This window comes from Passer domesticus, chromosome 12 (genome assembly GCF_036417665.1).
Source record: "Passer domesticus isolate bPasDom1 chromosome 12, bPasDom1.hap1, whole genome shotgun sequence".
Lineage (NCBI taxonomy): Eukaryota > Metazoa > Chordata > Aves > Passeriformes > Passeridae > Passer > Passer domesticus.
The window spans coordinates 7,111,457-7,129,363 of record NC_087485.1 but is presented as its reverse complement, the minus strand read 5'-3'; the positions used below and the strand labels follow the sequence as shown (position 1 = coordinate 7,129,363).

Genomic DNA, 17,907 nt, shown 5'->3' with positions numbered 1-17,907 from the left:
GCTGCCATAAATGCACCTACCATTGCTTTCCTCTGTGTGCAGGTTGTTCCAGTCGGTTGCACAGTGCTGCATGGGGCAGAAGCAGGCCCAGCAAGTTATGGAAGGGACTGGTGCCAGTTAGATGAGCTGCATCCTGCGTTGTAAGAGTGCCAGCCTGGAGGTCCTGTCCCATCAGCTGACTGAAGACTCTGTAAGGCTCCTCCTGACCTTCCCAGCCCCCTTGATTGGGTAGACACAACAGACCCTGGGTGAAAGTCTTATGTGGGCATGTTCCAAAGTTTGAAACAAATTTTTTGACTTTCGGCCAAACTTCAGAAGATGCTGTGAATATCATTTGAACTAGTGTAAATACAAGGAACAGAAACATTTGTCTGGACTTTTGGGTTTGTGCAAATTGTGTAAAAGGCAGGTGGGTAACTGGTGCCTGTCCATCTTGTAATAAAGGGGCAGCTGCTGATGCCAAGCACTTGTCTGGGGCAGACCTCCTTGTCCTGACATTCCCAGACTCCCAAAGAATATTGAAAAGCCAGTAACTTATTTTTCTTTATGTGAATGGGGGACCTTTAAATCACTAAGTTGTTTAAAAAAAAAAAAAAGTGGATGTGTTTGGAATATGGGAATTCTGTGGAGTACAGGAGGGGTGAGGGAGGGGTTAAGGTTCAGTGTTGCTTTCCCCTCACCCTCATCAAATGCTGATAGACAGCAAGTGGAGTGGCAGTCAGAGAATGCCTCCTTTTTGTTGGAGAAGAAACAGGCCCTTTGGATGAGGGTCAGCTGTTTTCAGTAAATAAACCAGAGACCAGGCCTATAGCTTTTTTTTTTTTTTTTTGGACAGTTGTAAATTTTGGAAGATGAGGGGTTAAAATCTAGACCTTTTCCCACCCTCCCCTGTGACCACACAGTATAAGTTTGTAAAAAAAAAACGAAAAAAAGAAAAAAAAAGAAAAAAATTTAACAAAACAAAAAACCCAAAGGACCAATACAGCCCATTTTGTAAGGATTTTCAATGTTTTGTAAAGTATTGGTCCACGTGTTGTATTTTGTAGCCTTTCTAGTTCTTGGGCTTTAGTTCTCCCACTCTTGTATGTATGCATACTGTAGTTACACATTAAAGTCATGACATGCAGCACGTGCCACTGTGCTTATTCTCTCCAGTTCTGTCCTGGCAAGGTGGTGTCTTCCTAAGCCTGTTCTACCCATCCAAAACCTGCAGTTTTCCAATGTGTTTTGGGCACTGCCTGTTGAAAGCAGCTGGGTTTGTTCTCCAGCATGAGGTCAGTGGGCAGATGTAGTGACTGGACAGGCTCTTGCTTTGAGTGCACCAGAAAGGGCAGCTGTGTGAAAATAGAAATGGCTTGGTTGCAAGCTCATGAGCAGAGTTTGTCTCAGGAGACTGCACTGGAGGTACAACAGAGTGTAGACAGCCCATCAGTTCCATTTCGAGTGCCTTCCACCCTGCTGTGATCTCCCTGCAGCAGGAATCTGCCCAAGGCTGTGGTTAGCTCTTGTAAGGTTAGGCAGCTTCATTGTTGTTAATATTGCAAGATCCTTTAACCTAGCAGATGCTAGGAAATAGAGCTTCACTTCTTTCTTTATACATAACATCAGCTTGTTAAAGCTGAATGCTTTAGTTGACTGCTGTGGTGTGGGCAGAGAGGTCAGGATTTCCTGCTTGGCTTTAAGGGGCTCCATTCCTGGCTTTGCATTTGCTGTATAGAGGAAAAAACAGCTCTGAGGGATCACTGTGCCAGTGGGTGACAGCTCAGAGGGAATTCTCTCTCTTTCTGTTCCAGACATCAGTCACCTCTGTGTCAAGGAGCAGATTGTGGCTAGATCCTACAATTCCATGGCATTTCTTTGCCAGGTCAGCAGCTGAATTGAAACTGAGCCTTTTTGTGGACACAGTTCTCATTTCTTCTTCACTATACTTTTTACCATGCCTCCCATTCCAATCCCAAGGACACACAGTTCTACCTTGTTTTCCAGAAATTGTATGCCTGTGGTAAATCCCTGTGATAAAACAGTACAGCATAATTGACAGCCCCCTGTTTGAGGGTTCTCCCATTCAAATGTAAACAGCTCCTGAATTCTGGCATCCAGTGGGATACAAAAGGATGTATTTTTTAAGGGAATATCTTTTCAAGTCTGATGCCCTAAACCACTGACTAATGGTTTTTTTATGTGGTTGATGCACATCTTGTGTGCAAGCTTTATGGCTCTTAAATCTTGGACTAGCTGATACTCATCTGAGTGTGGTTTCTTAATGGGTGGAATTGGGGTATTAAACTGACTGGCATTCCTGAAGCAACCCAAAGCTAATAAATCTTTCAACGTTTGGCCTAGCCCTTTTCTAGCTTCCAGTTTAACAGGATGTTGTTTTCATCTTACCCATCTCATGCCTGGTTTTAATTGGATTGTTACCAGTTTTGCTGCTTGTGATCTTGCAGGAGTGCCAGTCACCTGCATGAGAAGAATCACCCCATCATTTATTTTTATAGGTATCTCTTCCTCTCTGGGTCTCCTTGATCCTGTAACATAAATTATACTTATACCCCCAGGGCTTTTTCTTCTGGTTTATGTACTTGAATCTCTTCTTTTTCAAAGGTTCTTTTTGCATTTAATTTACTTATTCTCTTCCTAATAATGGCATTGGGCATTTGGATATGTGCAGAAATGTTATAAAACTCTTTCCAATTCCAAACTTGAGTGGCTGGAAGAATGGCTTAATTCTTTTTTTCCTATGGCTCCAGCTATAAATGTGCTTTGTTTACTGAAGGCCTATTTACATCTGAGTTGTTCCTCTATTAGATATTCTACCTTTTCATTCCCCAAATTTACTGTGACCAGGAGTTCTTTTGGGGATTCCGTGGACCTGTCAGCTGCCTCTTGGTCTAAATCCCAGTTGAGTGTAAGCAGTCAGGCTCCTACTTGTGGAGCCTCCCATCTTGGAGCATTACTTGTGCCCTGGCTTCTGTGGGCATTTGTTTCCAGTGCCTGTTCTGCTTACAGTAACTATGTTGAATTTTTCCTACTAGATGAGAATTTAGCTGTTTAAATCTGATTTCCTTACATTACCTCTTGGCCTTCCAACTATCACAGCAATCTACCAAATTTACCATCCCTTTTCTGATCTCTTTTCCTCTTTTCTCCACCTCATTCTCTTCATTACACTTCCTTCTTATTTCTCTAGTGCTAGAACATGAGAGTCTGCTGTCATCAATCCACATTCCTTCCAAGCCTTATTATTCTGCAATGCAAAGAACAGATCAACATCTGGTACTTTGCCCCATTTTCCTTCCTGGCAACAAAGTAACATTGATTGCAGGATCCATTATGAGGCCATTTTCCCCAATTCTCTTACAGATAAAAAGGCTACCACATAATCAACTTCTTCTTAGTAAATGAATCCTTTCCAAGCTTTCCCCATGGTCCAAAAATATATTCTTAGAAGTGAAGGTCTCAAAATGCCCTTCTCCAATGAGGTGGAACTTCCAATGCCCAAGCAGGCAAACAATTACAAACAGCAGGTGTAGCAAAGTCTTGTTATAGGTTCAAACCCTTTATATGCTTTGGTTGTCACCAAGTTTGTGCATATCTAAAAAACAAGTTTTAACCCAAACCCCTCAACTTTAACCAAGATACAAAATGTAATTCTCCTCTGACATGTACATTTTCCAATATGATTACTTTGGACACACAGGATACCAAAACAGCAGTTTTAACAATGTCTCTATGAAGGATAGTGGCAGTTGTGTGGGATCCAGCCCAAATTCACTATTGTCCCATCTGGGAAACCAGAACAAGCTCCCCTCAGCACTGTTAAACCATCCTGTCCCCAAGCACTGCAGGCAGGGCTGTAGCTGAGCTTTGTCATGAGTGCAGTGTGAGTTTTGCTTGTCTGCAATACTTCTAACTGCAGCAGCAGCAACAATCCCCCTGCTCTTAGATGGGGCTTCACAGCCTGTTGAAGTAGAGAGCATGGGCTGGGTAAGAAAACTCATTTTTATTAAATAGAGCTTTGCCTGTCAACCATCAGTGTTTTGTCATGCAAAACCAAAGTGGGATCAGGGTAGAACTGCAACAAGCAGAGGGTGTATATCAAATGCTCAGCCTGCAGCAGCTGTGGAACTGTGACAGTGCTCCTCCAGAGTAGTCTCAAACCCACACAGAAATACCTTTTGTGGAAATACAAGGAAATATTTGTTATACTGAGCCTACATGAAGACCAGCTAGATGGGCTTGTACTCTTGAACATGTTCAACATAAAATATGTACAGGTGAAGATTTTAGTGTTGTCAGCAGATCCCCCTGCCAGATATTTACTCTGAACCTCTAAGGTAAGAGCTACCAGCAGGATTTCTGCCCTCTTAATCTGGATAAGGAGCAGCTCTTGCCATAAACTTCTGATGCTGAATGAGGGAATCCTCTGCTGTTCTGGCAGTGTATGTGTGCCTTCCTAAAACAGCCATTAAGATGGCTGGGTTTCTCAAGGCCTCTGGAAAAAGGTGGTATTTGTGCTGCAGAGCTCTCATGGTACAATAAGGCCACTCCAAACCACCTCTGTGCTGTGAAGATACTTCTTTATGTAGAGGTAGCTAAAAATCCATGTGCGGCATGAGGGACAAGTGGACCCGCAGTCAGTTTTGCCATCTGTCCTCTCTGCTACAGAAGAGATGGCCAGAGGCTGACCTTTCCCTCAGGATCAGCCCCAGCCAGGGCCTGGCCAGGGGCACTGAGGTTTCTACTGAAGCAGCTCTAGCAGCTGATGCAAGATCCTCTTCTGTCCGTAGCGCACGTGCAGCGCCTGCTGCTCCCTTCGGCTCAGTTTCTCGTAAGCCTCCTTGTTATTCAGCAAGTCCTGCTCTGCTTTCAGGTCTGCCCCATAGGACTCCAGGGTCAGCAGCACACTGTCATAAAGGAGCTTCTTGCAAGGGGTTTTAAGTCTGGAGAGGGCCTCATTTGAAAGGGTGGAGTTTTCCTCTTCGTCACTGTCATCTTCCCAGCCATCTTGCTCCTTATACTCCTTGAATTCTTCTTCTGACATGCAGAGCACCTGTAGTGACCCAGGCAAAGGGATAAGTCACTGGCAGTGTGAGTACATCAGGCTTTCTGCTCTGTAGAACAGAAGAGCCATGTGGAGCAGGTTATTCCTCAGCTGCACTGATTAAGAGACTAAAACAGGCTTAGATACCTCAGTGCAAGTAACTGTGGATTAGAAGAACATTAAAACAGTAAATCTAGGTATTGGCAAGCTTGTAAAGCATCTCAGCTGTCACCTGCAACATTGTGACAGCTTTCTAGAACAGCAGTGGCCATGGAGCCATTAAAGACAAATATGTGAGTACACATTGGATGGCTTCTTCAGGAGAGGAGGCCCCTACCACTGTTCACACAGGACTGTTGGTGCCAAACTGCCTTCAGGTGCTTGTCCCTTCACTGAGCCATTCTGCACTGCTGATTTGCCCAGCTGCACTCTGTGCTCCCTTTTGCAGCTCTTCTGGCCATTCTTACCTTGAGGGTCACGGACAGCTCTTCCTCTGTCAGCACCTCATCCCAGCCAAGCACAAAGGCACCTTCCTCCCCCACCATCTCCAGCTGGCACAAGAAGTCCCACTGCTCTGACACCAGCTGCCGCTGCGCTTCACTTTTGGCACCTGTTTTGAAGGCAGCAGAGCTGTGAACACAGCCAGGATGGCAGTGGAGGGGGAGCGTCAGTGGAGAAGGGGAAAAGGAGGCAGAAAACCAGGGCAGGGCCCCACGCCCTGAAATGCTGCGGAACAGGCTGATTTCATGTCACCCCTGTTGAACAGACCCTGTCCTGGGGCTGGTAGCACTCACGCTGCAGTGTCACCATCAGGGACAGGCTGGTGGCACTCACGCTGCAGCACTGCCCTGCGCAGTGTCACCATCGGGGACAGGCTGGTGGCACTCACGCTGCAGTGTCACCATCAGGGACAGGCTGGTGGCACTCAGCTGCAGCGCTGCCCTGCGCAGTGTCACCATTGGGGACAGGCTGGTGGCACTCACGCTGCAGCACCGCCCTGCGCAGTGTCACCATCAGGGCCAGGGCTGGTGGCACTCACGCTGCAGCGCCGCCCTGCGCAGTGTCACCATCAGGGACAGGCTGGTGGCACTCACGCTGCAGTGCTGCCCTGTGCAGTGTCACCATCAGGGACAGGCTGGTGGCACTCACGCTGCAGTGTCACCATCAGGGACAGGCTGGTGGCACTCACGCTGCAGCGCCGCCCTGCGCAGTGTCACCATAGGGGACAGGCTGGTGGCACTCACGCTGCAGTGTCACCATCAGGGACAGGCTGGTGGCACTCACGCTGCAGCGCTGCCCTGCGCAGTGTCACCATCAGGGACAGGCTGGTGGCACTCACGCTGCAGTGTCACCATCGGGGACAGGCTGGTGGCACTCACGCTGCAGCGCTGCCCTGCGCAGTGTCACCATTGGGGACAGGGCTGGTGGCACTCACGCTGCAGCACCGCCCTGCGCAGTGTCACCATCAGGGACAGGGCTGGTGGCACTCACGCTGCAGCGCTGCCCTGCACGGTGTCACCATCAGGGACAGGCTGGTGGCACTCACGCTGCAGCGCCGCCGTGCGCAGTGTCACCATCTGGATGTCGGCCGTGTCGTGGCTGTTGCCGGGGTAGGGCTCGGCGAAGCCGTACATGTGCAGCAGCTGCCAGTTGGCCATCTGCCCGTACGTGTTGAAGATCTCCTGTCCCTTCCTCACGGGCTGCGTTGTAACCATCCTCAGACACTGCTGCAAGCAGGGAGAGGAGAGCACCTGAGCTGTGCTGATCGCTGCTCAGCAGGGGCTTGCAGAGAGCTCAGATGGCCTGAGCTCCTCCTAACCAAACACGCAGCAGGGCTTTGTTTAACGAGACCCAGGCCAGACTTGCTGCCCTGGGCTGAGACCCCACCTTGCTGTGCCCCCATTCCCAAAAATCTTACTAAAACAGAACCAAGCTGTGACAATGCCTGCTACAGCAGCTTTGCACTCACAGGAGAGTATTCCAGGTTGGCATTGTGGTTGGCCACATGATTCAAAATATCTGCTACAGGCACCATCATGGGAGGATTGGGCCCCTTCTCATCTTCCTCTTCCTCCTCCAAAGGTTCCTGAAAGCTAGGACAAGCCAGTGGTACACATGGCTGCACAGGGCAAGCTTCACCTTACAGTCAGATTCTTGTGCAGCTGCAGCCTCCAACACAGCCTGTACTCCCATTTCCTTGCTGGAGCAAAGCCCTTACTTCTCACCTGTAAGCCATGACAAATGCCACCAGCTCCTTGTACAACTCCAGAGTGTGCAGTTTGGGGTCAAAGATGTCGGGGTGGGTCTCCATGAAAGGCAAGATGATGGAGTTGTACTCCAGCTGGATGTTAGCTAGATCCTTGTCCACAGCTTCTGGGATGCCTGTGCCCTGCAGGAGCCTTGTTCGCTCTTCTTGCGACCTGTTGCAAAAAAACCAGCTTCTCTATGTGCTAGGGCCAAGGGTCTATAAACTCCTTCCTCCTTAAAAATCTCAGCTTCCCCGTGCTCTCCAGGTCCTTGCGCTCTAGCTCTGCCTGTGCTGTAACTCCAGGAGGGCCCCTCAGGCTCTGCCCAGTGCCAGCAGAGGCCTTGGCCGTGGGTTGTGTTACCCAGCAGGACACCTCCCTTCCCAGGACAACACTCAGCAGCCCTGGCCTCCCCAGGCCCCTGCTCCCACCTTACCAGAACATGGGGTGGTCCAGGCTCCTGAAGTCCTGCCAGAGGGAGAAGTACGGCTGCCAGTGGGAGTTGCTGGCTGTGTACTCGTGGAGCAAGGCCAGCAGGAGAGGGACCCAGCCAGACTGGCTCTGCAGGGACTCCTGGGCTACAGAACCAGAGAGGATGGACAAAACCTTAATTGTTCTGTGTTCCAGAGCCAAAACCTTATAGGACAAATAGGACAAGCCTCCATGGCTGTCTTCAGCCTGGAGACCAGGGCTGAGCTTTTATTCTTTGTCCTGAGCTGAACCAGGACCAGAAATGGCTTCTCTGGAGTTACAGATGAGCTCTGCCAGGCCTCACAGCCTGCCCTCCTCAGCCTGAGGCTCTGTGCCTTCAGGAATCTCTTTCTTACCAGTGCTCCAAGGAAAGCAGCACAGCACGGGTGCCTGTCAGTTCGAAGCTGGAGATGTTGCACTGCTGGGCTTTTCTCCCCGTCCAGCACAGCTCTTGGGGATGGATGCCCAGCCCTCCCCTCTCCCACCTGGTATCAAACAGCCCTACAGCATCCTGCACAAATCAGAAACGCTCCCGAGGCTTTACTCCTTTAGGAGGTACAGCAGACTCAAGGAGCTTGCACTCACCTTCCCGCAGGAGCGCGTGGATGGCGGTGGTGTGCTGGGACAGCAGCGCCGTGCGCGGGACGCTGAACAGCACCTCTCCCGGCTGCAGCTCCTCGGCGGCCAGCATCCCGTACCCCGCCACCGCGCCCTCCCGGCTCAGGCGCACCTGGGCCGCACGGAGCGCTCAGGGCGGAGCCAGGGCACCAGGGCGGCCCTAGGGCACGCCCGGGCCCGCCCGCCGTGCCTCACCTTGGGGTTCAGCTGCACCCCGGCCCGCCCGCACCACGCCAGGAACGCGGAGAGGGGGTCGGCGCTACTGCTCCCGCTCTCGACCGCCGCCTGGGGATGGAAACACGGGGTGAAGGGGACGGAGCCGTGAGGCCGGTCGCGGCTCCCGGGAGCCGGGGTGGCCCCGGAGCTTCCCCCGCACCTTGAACCGCTTGGGCGCCGACGCCATGACGCTGCCAACACGTGGTTCCGATCGGGCCCTTCCGGGTGGGAGCTCCGCCCCTAGGGGCCGGGCTAACGGTGGCCAAAAAGGGACAGAAAGGGCCGGGGGAGCAGCGGCGGAAACGCGCCCGGGAGCCTCCTGCGCGGGGGGACTCGCGGTCCGTGTCTGAGGGGCCCGGGCTCCGAGCCCCTCCCTGAAGGGTCAGCTCCGCACGGCTTCTCTCTGAGGGGCCCGGGCTCCGAGCCCCTCCCTGGCGGCTCTGAGCTCCGCACGGCGCCTCTCTGAGGGGCCCGGGCTCCGAGCCCCTCCCTGAAGGGTCAGCTCCGCACGGCGCCTCTCTGAGGGGCCCGGGCTCCGAGCCCCTCCGTGGCGGCTCTGAGCTCCGCACGGCGCCTCTCTGAGGGGCCCGGGCTCCGAGCCCCTCCCTGAAGGGTCAGCTCCGCACGGCGCCTCTCTGAGGGGCCCAGGCCCCCACACGCCCGTCTGCGGCCGTGTCCAGCCCGGGGCCGGTGCCCCTCGGGGGCGGCGGCGCCTCCGGGGCTGCCGAGGGGCCGCGCAGCGCTGCGGTCACAGCTCCAGCCGTGGGGTAAAAGCAGCGGGCTCTGATTAATCAGGGTAATTAAGCTTGTGCTCCTGTTCAGTCGGCACCACGCACACTCCCACCGTCTGTAGGGGCTCTGATCTCCCTCCAGGGCTGTGCCGCCGCTCATCAGCGCTGTCCCCAGCCCCAGCAGGACGGGTAATGCCATCACTGGCTGCTCTAATGAAGCCAATTAGTGCGCACGAGCTGTTTGAAGAGGCCCCACGGGGCTCTCCACCCCGTCTGCACCTCGCTTCGGCTTTCATAATTTGTCCTTTCCGAGCTGGCAGGGCTGGCTGGCAGGGTGGGCTCCCCGTGGGGCAGAGGGTCCCCTCCTGCAGAAGGGCAATGGAATGTGAGGGGCGGCACCGGCAGCGCCCGCCGCGGGCTCCGTGTCTCGGTGCCGGTCCCGCGGCCCCCGGGGCTCCCTCCTGCGGGTGGAGCCGGGGCTGCCGCGGCCGCAGGCGGAGCTCGGAGCCGATCGGCCGCAGCCGCGGGGCCCTCCCGCCTCCCCGGGAGCGGCGGAGCTCCAGCGCCGCTCCCGCACGTCCGCTCCGCTCCCGCCGCGCACCCCGGAGCCCGCCCGGCGCCCGGGGAGGTTCCCAGAGCCCGGGCTCGGCCCGGCCCGCGCCGGCAGCCTCGCTGGGGCGGCGTGGGAGTGGAAATAGCAAATATCATTGTCCCCGCAATGCTGAGGACAGCGGGGTCCCCCCCGCCGGTGACAGGGCTGCACCCCAGACCCCAAATGTGAGCCTGGATAGCTCAGCTGGGAGAGCATCAGACTTTTAATCTGAGGGTCCAGGGTTCAAGCCCCTGTTCAGGCGGTGGCTTTATCCTTTAAGATCAAGAAAGGGAGGCTGTGGGCAGGAGCAGCATCCCCTCCTGCTGCTGGGGCCCTGTGGGGGCTGCAGGGCACCCTATCACCTTTTCCTGTCACCAACTCCCCAAGCTGTTCAGAGCTGGCTCCATCCCACCTGAGACCCACACAGCATTGCTCTGTTCTTCCAACCACCCAGTACTCAGGGAGATCTCAGGTTGGATGGTGAGGAGAGACAAAGGAGCTATCATGGGCACACCTGAAAGGAGGATGGATAGAAAAGGAAGAGGAACAGCAGAGCTGGAAGGAGGGAAGCCCCAGCTGGGCTTGAAACTGGGGGCTCAGGAATGGCTCCAGGCTGAGAGTGAGGAAAGCTATTGGAGCACCCTGGGACTGAGTGTGGTTGGCTCTCAAGGGGAGGTGCAGCACCCTCCACCTGCCTTCTGGCATGCCCAGGCCTTCTCTCACCTCTGTCCTTACTCCCATCTGGGGCTGCCCCAGCTCCATCCTGGGCCCCTGCCCACGCAGCTCAGGCAGATGTTCCCTCAAAGCCACCCCTGGTGGCAGGGAAGCCATCCCTGGCCCCTGACAGGGAGGAGAGTGATGTTTTTGCAATGACACTGCACCCACATCAACCCACGAGCTTATTTTATTGTCCTGACAAACTTTGCTTCCCGGCGGCTCCGATCCTTCCCGGCGCATGTGCCACGGCTCCGGCCCATGCTCCGTCGTCATTCATTTCTTGCCAGCAAGAAAACAAAGAGATAATAAATAGGAAGCTTATTTGCAGGGAGGGCCCAGGGGACAGCCTGGGGTCACGGGCCAGGCTGTGCCTGGCCCTGGCTGGGGCTGGTGGGGGCTGCAGGCAGGACAGCCCAGCCCCGGGCCATGCACACTGTGGGGCTGGGGCACTCAGGGGTCTGGGGGGGATATAGCAATCTCTATTTAATTACATTAAAATAGACTATTTAAAAAAATTATTTCTAGTAGTTAAAAAAGTGTCGTGGTCCATCCCATTCCGGCAGGGTCATGGAGCTGTCCCAGAGGTCTGGGGAGACACTGGCCAGTGCTGGGATGGACCCCAGTCTGCTTCACCCTGGGCAGGCCTGTCTGGGGAATGGGCTGTCACAGCGGGCTCCAGGGGTGGGTGCTGGCAGGGTGGCCACCGCGGGTGACAAAGCAGGACACTGTGCCACCCGCTAGCCCCACAGCCACGACAGACCACAGGCAGGGCAGTGGGTGCCCTCCCAGTCCCCACAGCAGGGCCAGTCCCGGGGCATTAAATGACATGGCAGCAGTTGAACTGCCCCAGAGATAAGAGGCTCTCCTTGGAGCCCGGCCGGAGTTTGAAGGCCAGGGCTTTCTCACACAGTGGGAACTGCAGGAGCCTGTCCCGCAGGCTGCCCCCCTTGCTCTTGCCCGGGTCCAGCTTGATCACATTCTCTGCACCCCCTTCAGGGCCTGAGCTCTCCAGGGACTGCTGCGCCGGGCTGATCTGCTCCCCCTGCCCTGGGGATGTGTCTGCAGGACTTGCGAGGGTGGCAGGAGTTGTCTCTGCCCCCAGTACCTGAGGAACTTCAGCTGAGCTGCTCTGGGGTGACAGGATGGCTCCCCTTTCCTTGGGGAACTCTGCTGAGGAGCCCCCAGGCTCTGTGTCCTCCTCCCTCCTTAGAGGCTCACCTCCACTTCCCCGCAGCACGGGAGGACCCCGGCCCCCACCCACTCCCTTCCCAGCCCAGGCCATCCCCGGGCGCCCTCCCCGGCCCCCCAGCTCAACCCCCGGCCCCCAGACCTCCCCGCGGCCGGGCGGGCGGTGGGCACGCAGGAAGGCTCGCATCTGCTCCTGGTTCAGAGAGCTGCTCTTCCTCTCCATTGTGCTGGGCCTCTCCTCCTCCTCCTCGTCCTCCTCCTCCTCCTCACAGATCTGCTGCAGGGCCGGGGTGCTCTTGGTGATGGCGGTGTCGACGGCAGGGACCTTCAGCAGGGTCCCCATGGGCTGCCGGCCGCCGATGTCCCCTCCAGGGGGCAGCCGGGACCCCCCTATCTCCGTGAAGGGCAGGAGGCTGCCGGCGCTGCCCACAGGGCCAAATGTGTCTGACAAGTTTGGCCTGAGGAAGGACAGAGAGGTGTCAGTACCCAGCTGGGCATCACAAAGGCTGTGACGAGGAAAAGGACAGGGGACCGGCCAAGACCCTGCACTGGGGACTCAGGATGCTGGGGAGGGTGACACAGGATGGGGGAGCAGGGGGCTCACCTGCTCTGTACCTCCTTGGCCAGGTTGTAAACGAGGCTGAGGCGGTGGCCCTGCTTCTCCCGCTTCTCCCGCAGCATCCTCTCTGCCAGCAGGAAATACGTGGCCGTGATGTGGTTGTAGCGGTCGGCTTCCAGCGCCCTGTGTGGGACAGGGAGTTGCAGCAGCACAAGGGCCGTGCTTGGAGGGACCCCCAGAGCCCCTCAGTGGGGCTCCCAGCCCCGCATCCCCCCACTCACTCCTGGATGGTGTCCCGATCCGCGATGTTCCCGCACATCATGGCCTGGAGGATGATCTCGTGCTCCTCCTCAGACACGCGCTTGTGGGAGGTGAGGGGCAGCAGGGAGCGGCTGGCAGGGGACGGGTCCACCCCCTGCAGCCACGCGTGGCCCTCGATCTGCTCCAGGGACGCTCGCTGCTTCGGGTCCCGCTGCAGCATCCTGGAGATGAGACTGAGGGAAGGAGTGACATTGCAACCCTGCAGCACTATGTGAAGAATCCCAAAGCAAGCAGCTTTGCCCACTCTTCCCACCTCAGCTCCCAGGCATCTGCCAGGGCTGGGGCGCCCACCCTGGGGGCAGCAAGGTGGGGTCTGGGGGGTGCAGTGGGGGTGGTGCTCACTCAGCGCACTGTGCCGAGACGTGCGGGGGGATGGTGTAGCGGCAGTCCATGATCATGGTGAGGGTCTCGCTGTCGTTGGCCTCCTGGAAGGGGGGGTGGCCACACACCAGCATGTAGAGGATGACTCCTAGGCTCCAGATGTCTGCAAGAAGCAGCAGCAGCAGCAGTTCAGGTTGCACTCACCATGGCCCAGGAGGTTCCCTGCCCCACGGACCCTGGGAGAGGCTGCCCCACCAGTGCTCACTGGGATGTTCCTTGGAAGTAACAGCCCCAGGTCTTGCCCCATGGATAGTGGGACCATACTCCCACCAAGGCAGGGAAGGACCTTCCCATCCCCACATCCAAACAGGTCTCAAGGGACTTCACCAAAGCAGTTGAGGTGTTATCACCTTGTTCAGGTAGGGACAGGAAAGCCAGCCCTGAGCTCTGCCCCCCCACCTCCACTCCCCCCGTCACACACCAACCCATGGCACATGTCATTCCTCAGCTTCCTGATTCCCAAACCCCACCACAACCATCCTGGCACTGGGCTGTGCTTAGGAGACATTACAGCAATTGGAGAGGGACACAGCACTGATCTAGGCTCTCCAGCTGCACAGGGACCAGCTGCAGCAGGATTGCTGCCCTGTCCTGGGGACAGGGATGGAGCCAGAAGCATCTTCACTGGCTCCTGCTGCCCAGCACACAAATTCCTGCAGATGTGCTGGCTTAGGATGCTGAGCACGCCCTGGGGCGCTCCGTTAATACCTTCAGCTGCTTAAGTCAAGTGTTCGAAAATTTCTCATCTGCGTCAGTTTTCTCTCTTCATTTCCCTTTGCAGCGCCACCAGCTTATTTTTCTACCGCCTCCATAAGCTATCCCTGTTCTCAAGTCAGGATCCGCCTTTCCCTGAGCCAACGCTGGGCTTTTGCCTTTAAGGGCTCGTGTTTTGCTTTGCTAAATCCTCCTGCCCTAATTCCAGCCAGCCAGCCAGCTCGGATCCTGCTTCCCTCCCACGTCCCCTCTGTCACAGCAGAGCTTCTTGGAGCCCCCAGCCCAGCTCCCTGTGCCCTCTGACACTCTCCCCAGACCCCTGCACCTCCCCTGCACCAGGGGAGGAAAAGCACTGCGAGCCATGGGAAGGAAGTGGTTTTCAGGGTGGGGATGGAGCAAAGGAAACTTTCGGAGCTCCTCCGCCCTAACAGCAGCATCCCGAGCAGATTTCCTTCCTGCCTCGCCCCGCCAAATAACCACCAGCGCCAGATTGCTGGCAGCTGTATTCTCACACTGCTGCTCCTGGCGGCTACCACGCCAGGCTCACAGCCTGCTTGGGCTTTTTCCCTTCTCTGGCAACCATCACTCTGTGGGATCTCTGTGGATGCTGGGATGGTCTCTGCAGGGAGAAGACTCTGCTGTGCCAGGGCAGGGCCAGGCAGCCAAGCACCCAAGGCACAGGCTTGCTCCTTGCAGGGACAGCAGTGTCACTGTCTGCTCCAAGTGTAAGGGGCCAAGTGGGAGGTGGTACCCAGCTGGCAGGACCATGCTCCAGGCAAGGGAGGCAGGTCCTCAGGGCCCCCCTCAGCCCTTACCAACAGCCGGGGCATCGTACTCATCCCCAAGCAGGATCTCTGGTGCCGAGTAGGCCAGGGAGCCACAGCTGGTGGTGAGCATCTTGCCGGGCTGGAAGTGGTTGCTGAAGCCAAAGTCGGTGAGTTTGACCACCCCTTGCTCCTGGAAGAAGACCACGTTCTCGGGCTTGAGGTCACGGTGCACCACGTGGAGCTTGTGGCAGTAGGAGATGGCGTGGACGATCTGGGCAAAGTAGTGCTTGGCGCGCGGCTCGGCCAGGCCGCCCTCGTGCCGCATGATGTGGTCAAACATGTCCCCGCCGTCGCCCAGCTCCAGGATGAGGTACAGCTTGGCGTGGGTGTCGATGACCTCGTAGAGGCGCACCACGTTGGGGTGCTGCACCAGCTTCATGCAGCGCACCTCCTGCAGGAGCTGCCCCGCCGCCTCCCCCGCCAGCTTGCTCTTGTCGATCACCTTGACGGCCACGCGCTGCCCGGTGAAGACGTGCCGGGCCAGCTTCACCACGGCGAAGTGGCCCTTGCCCAGCGTGCGCTCCAGGTCGTAGAGCCCCGCGATCTTGCCCTCGCCGCAGCCCTGTGCCGCGGCCATGGCGCTGCCCTCAGCTGGGGACGGGCATCAGGTGCTGCGGGATGGAGGAGGTGCTGAGCAATGTGGGGTGAGGAAAGGGGTGCCCCCGGATAGCGGGGTGCCCCCCAATACCGGGGTGCCCCCAAATACCGGGGTACCCCCCAATACCAGGTCCCCCCGCACCACTGACACCAGCACTGCCAGGACATCAGGTCCCCACCAGCCTGGGCACCCCGACACTCTACCTCCCAGTTCCCATCCCGGGACCTAGACCCCAACCTGTATCCCCATCTCCAGTTCCTAGTACTCTGGAAATCTCAATACTTCCATCTTCCATCTCCTAGGGCACCCCATAATCCCCATGTCTGGGTCCCCATCATCTTGAGCACTCCAACACCCCCCTTTCAATTCCCAGCATCCTGGACATCCCGATACATCCCTCTACTTTCCAACACCCCAGGACATCCTGATACCCTCTCCTCCAGGTGTCCAGAACTGCAGCACTCTGGGCACCCCAATACTCCTGCCTCCAGTCCCTCATCACCCTAAGCAGCCCCATACTCCATCTCCTGGTTCCCAGCAGCCTGAGCACTTCATACCCCTACCTCCAAATCGCCAGCACCCCTGTCACCCCATACTCCCAGACCCCAGCATCCTAGGCACCCCAATAATACCAACCTCCAGGTATTCGGCATCCTGGCTACCCCAATATGCTCACCTCCACTACCCTCGCTCTGGGCACCCCCACACCTCCATCTCCAGTCCCCAGCACTCCGGGCCACCCCCACAGCGCCAACCTTTAGTTCTCCAGCACCCCTGTCACTCCTGTATCGCCATCTCCAACCCCCAACACCCGTGCCACCCCATGCCCTCACCTCCAGACCTCAGCCCCGGGCACCCCGATACCCACCCCTGTCCCCCGGTGCGCCCCGGCGGAGCCGCGCTCTCTGGGGCGCGGAGCTGCGGCCGCCGGGGCTGCGGTGCCCGGCGCGCCCGCCCCGCTGACGTCAGGGCGGCTCCGGGATCGCGCCTTAAAGGGCCCGGCCGGCGGGGCCGGGGCCGGGGCGATGCTCATCGCACCTCCGGAGAGGCACCCCCGGGCCCGGCTCGGTCCTGCCTGTTTAGGGTAGCGGGGACTCGGCTGGCCTCGGCGGTAACGAGGGCTGGTGATGAGCTAAATGAGCCGCCCGCCTGCCTGGATGCTTCCAGGAGGAGAGGGAGAGCCCCCAGCCCGGGCTGGTCTCCGGAGGGTCCCGCCGTTGGGGGCTCCTGCCCGGGATGCCCGCTCATGGGCATCTCTGCTGTGCCACTAACCCACTCCATCAGCCGCTCCCTCCCTCGCTGGAGCCTGAACCACTGATTTGGAGCGCAGCCCTGGCCCCCCTTTCTCCCTCGCTTTAAGCCCGTCTTTTCCTGGAAGCGGCCCGGCGAGCGGCCGGCCGCCTCATTTAGCTCGTTACTGGCCATCGGGATGCGCACAAAGCAGATGTTGCTGCTGCAGATTAAAAAGCTCTCAGCGCGGCCGCCCTCGTTCCCGCTAATGCCTTCCCAGAAGTGCTGCGAACAGCCCCTAATGAGCCGTGCCGGGCGCTCCGAGCGGGGGCTGCTGTCAGCGGGCACCGCGCCGGGACCGCGCACCCGGCTGCCCAGGGCTGAGGAACGGAGGAGCAGTGCATGGGACACTCGGCACCCAGCGGGGCCTCGGGAAGGGAAGGGGCTGCCAAACCTGCCCCTCACCCGAGATGACTCTGTGCAGGCATGTGGGGTGCAGCAGGCATCCAGGTGCCGTGGCAGGGGATCCTCACTGGGTGTTGTGCTTTGGGGGACACAGATGGGTGCTGAGTGTTTACAGCAGCCACACACAGCTGGAGAATGACACATGGCAGATGAGCTCCTCACTGGTCCTGTGCCTGCTCAGCCTGCCCCTCAAATGCAGCAGGAATCAGATCATGCCAGGACAGGGGATGTAGGAGCAGAGGAAGCCTGCAAAGAGCCCCAGGGGTGGTGCTGCAGCCTGGAGCAGGGGCTCACGCTCTGCTGAGGATGTGCTGGGAGGCCTGGGGGATCCTCCTGGTCTAGGAACAGCCTGGAGGGGGCAGAGCCTGGGCTGCCAGCCTTCCCTGCTGGGGATGTCAGAGCCTGCTGAACCCTTCCTGTTGTGTCTTATTCCCCCAATTCCTGGCTGAAGCCACTCAAGACCACAAGTGTTCCCCAAAGGAGCCTGGCTCTGGGGAGATGCAGGTTTTCCAAATAAGACATGAGTAAGAGATGCAGTTAGCACAGGTGGAAGCCTGGAGAATCTGCAGATGGTTTGTGGTCAGGAGCTGGAGGACTTCTGGAGGCTCTGCACTATGAGTGGATGCTTGCTGGGAGACCAAGATAGGAAACATTCCCTTTGAAAACCAGTCAGGCTTGGCATGGTTTTCGTGAGGAGATTGTAGCTCTGTTATTTCTGTATTTGGGAACTAGGAGATGTCTCCTCAGGCTTGGTGCTGGAAAGGGAAGTGGGCTGGAAAGGGAAGTGGGCTGCAAGGACAGTGGGGCTCACTTCCAAAAAACCTGGGAGTTTGGGGGGAGCTAACAGGGAGCTGTTCCTTCCTGCAGCTGTGCAAGGCACCAAGCAGGAGTCCCCCCTCCCATGCATCACCCCACTGGCTGCCTCTCCATCCAGACAAAGCCCATTTTCCAGAGACTCCCACCTACCTGGTAGTTAGCGAAGTCATGTG

At 57.1% G+C, this 17,907-nt stretch overlaps 3 protein-coding genes and 1 non-coding gene across 16 annotated transcripts in view; 2 read left to right on the top strand and 2 right to left on the bottom strand.

The window, feature by feature from the left end:
* Nucleotides 1–1,126, top strand: part of CNOT1 (CCR4-NOT transcription complex subunit 1) — a 55,117-nt gene extending 53,991 nt beyond the window's left edge. For all 12 annotated transcript variants that reach the window (XM_064387212.1, XM_064387205.1, XM_064387208.1 and 9 more), the window contains exon 49: nucleotides 43–1,126. In XM_064387212.1, the coding sequence (XP_064243282.1) occupies nucleotides 43–121 (79 nt within the window). In that variant the 3' untranslated portion in view covers nucleotides 122–1,126. The remainder of the gene's footprint in view (nucleotides 1–42) is intronic.
* A 2,100-nt stretch (nucleotides 1,127–3,226) lies between these two features.
* Nucleotides 3,227–9,012, bottom strand: SETD6 (SET domain containing 6, protein lysine methyltransferase). Of its 2 annotated transcripts, none has more exons than XM_064387214.1 (9): nucleotides 8,756–9,012; nucleotides 8,575–8,664; nucleotides 8,347–8,491; nucleotides 7,727–7,868; nucleotides 7,270–7,464; nucleotides 7,014–7,137; nucleotides 6,591–6,768; nucleotides 5,512–5,654; nucleotides 3,227–5,053 (listed from the first exon to the last, which is right to left on the bottom strand). In XM_064387214.1, the coding sequence occupies exons 1-9, from the start codon at nucleotides 8,780–8,782 to the stop codon at nucleotides 4,742–4,744; spliced, it is 1,356 nt and encodes a 451-aa protein (XP_064243284.1). In that variant the 5' UTR covers nucleotides 8,783–9,012; the 3' UTR covers nucleotides 3,227–4,741. The 2 variants fall into 2 exon arrangements, with proteins under 2 accessions (XP_064243284.1, XP_064243283.1); XM_064387213.1 differs by having other exon boundaries at nucleotides 6,591–6,771; nucleotides 8,756–9,006.
* Nucleotides 9,013–10,107: 1,095 nt separating this feature from the next.
* Nucleotides 10,108–10,180, top strand: TRNAK-UUU (transfer RNA lysine (anticodon UUU)). Its single transcript has one exon. It is a non-coding gene; the product is annotated as a tRNA-Lys (tRNA).
* Nucleotides 10,181–10,804: 624 nt separating this feature from the next.
* On the bottom strand, nucleotides 10,805–16,235 carry LOC135279389 (SNF-related serine/threonine-protein kinase-like). The gene is made up of 6 exons (XM_064386757.1): nucleotides 16,092–16,235; nucleotides 14,614–15,236; nucleotides 13,046–13,187; nucleotides 12,664–12,876; nucleotides 12,428–12,565; nucleotides 10,805–12,281 (listed from the first exon to the last, which is right to left on the bottom strand). Exons 2-6 carry the CDS (start codon nucleotides 15,200–15,202, stop codon nucleotides 11,453–11,455), a joined length of 1,911 nt encoding a protein of 636 aa, XP_064242827.1. The 5' UTR covers nucleotides 15,203–15,236; nucleotides 16,092–16,235; the 3' UTR covers nucleotides 10,805–11,452.
* Nucleotides 16,236–17,907: the final 1,672 nt, after the last annotated feature.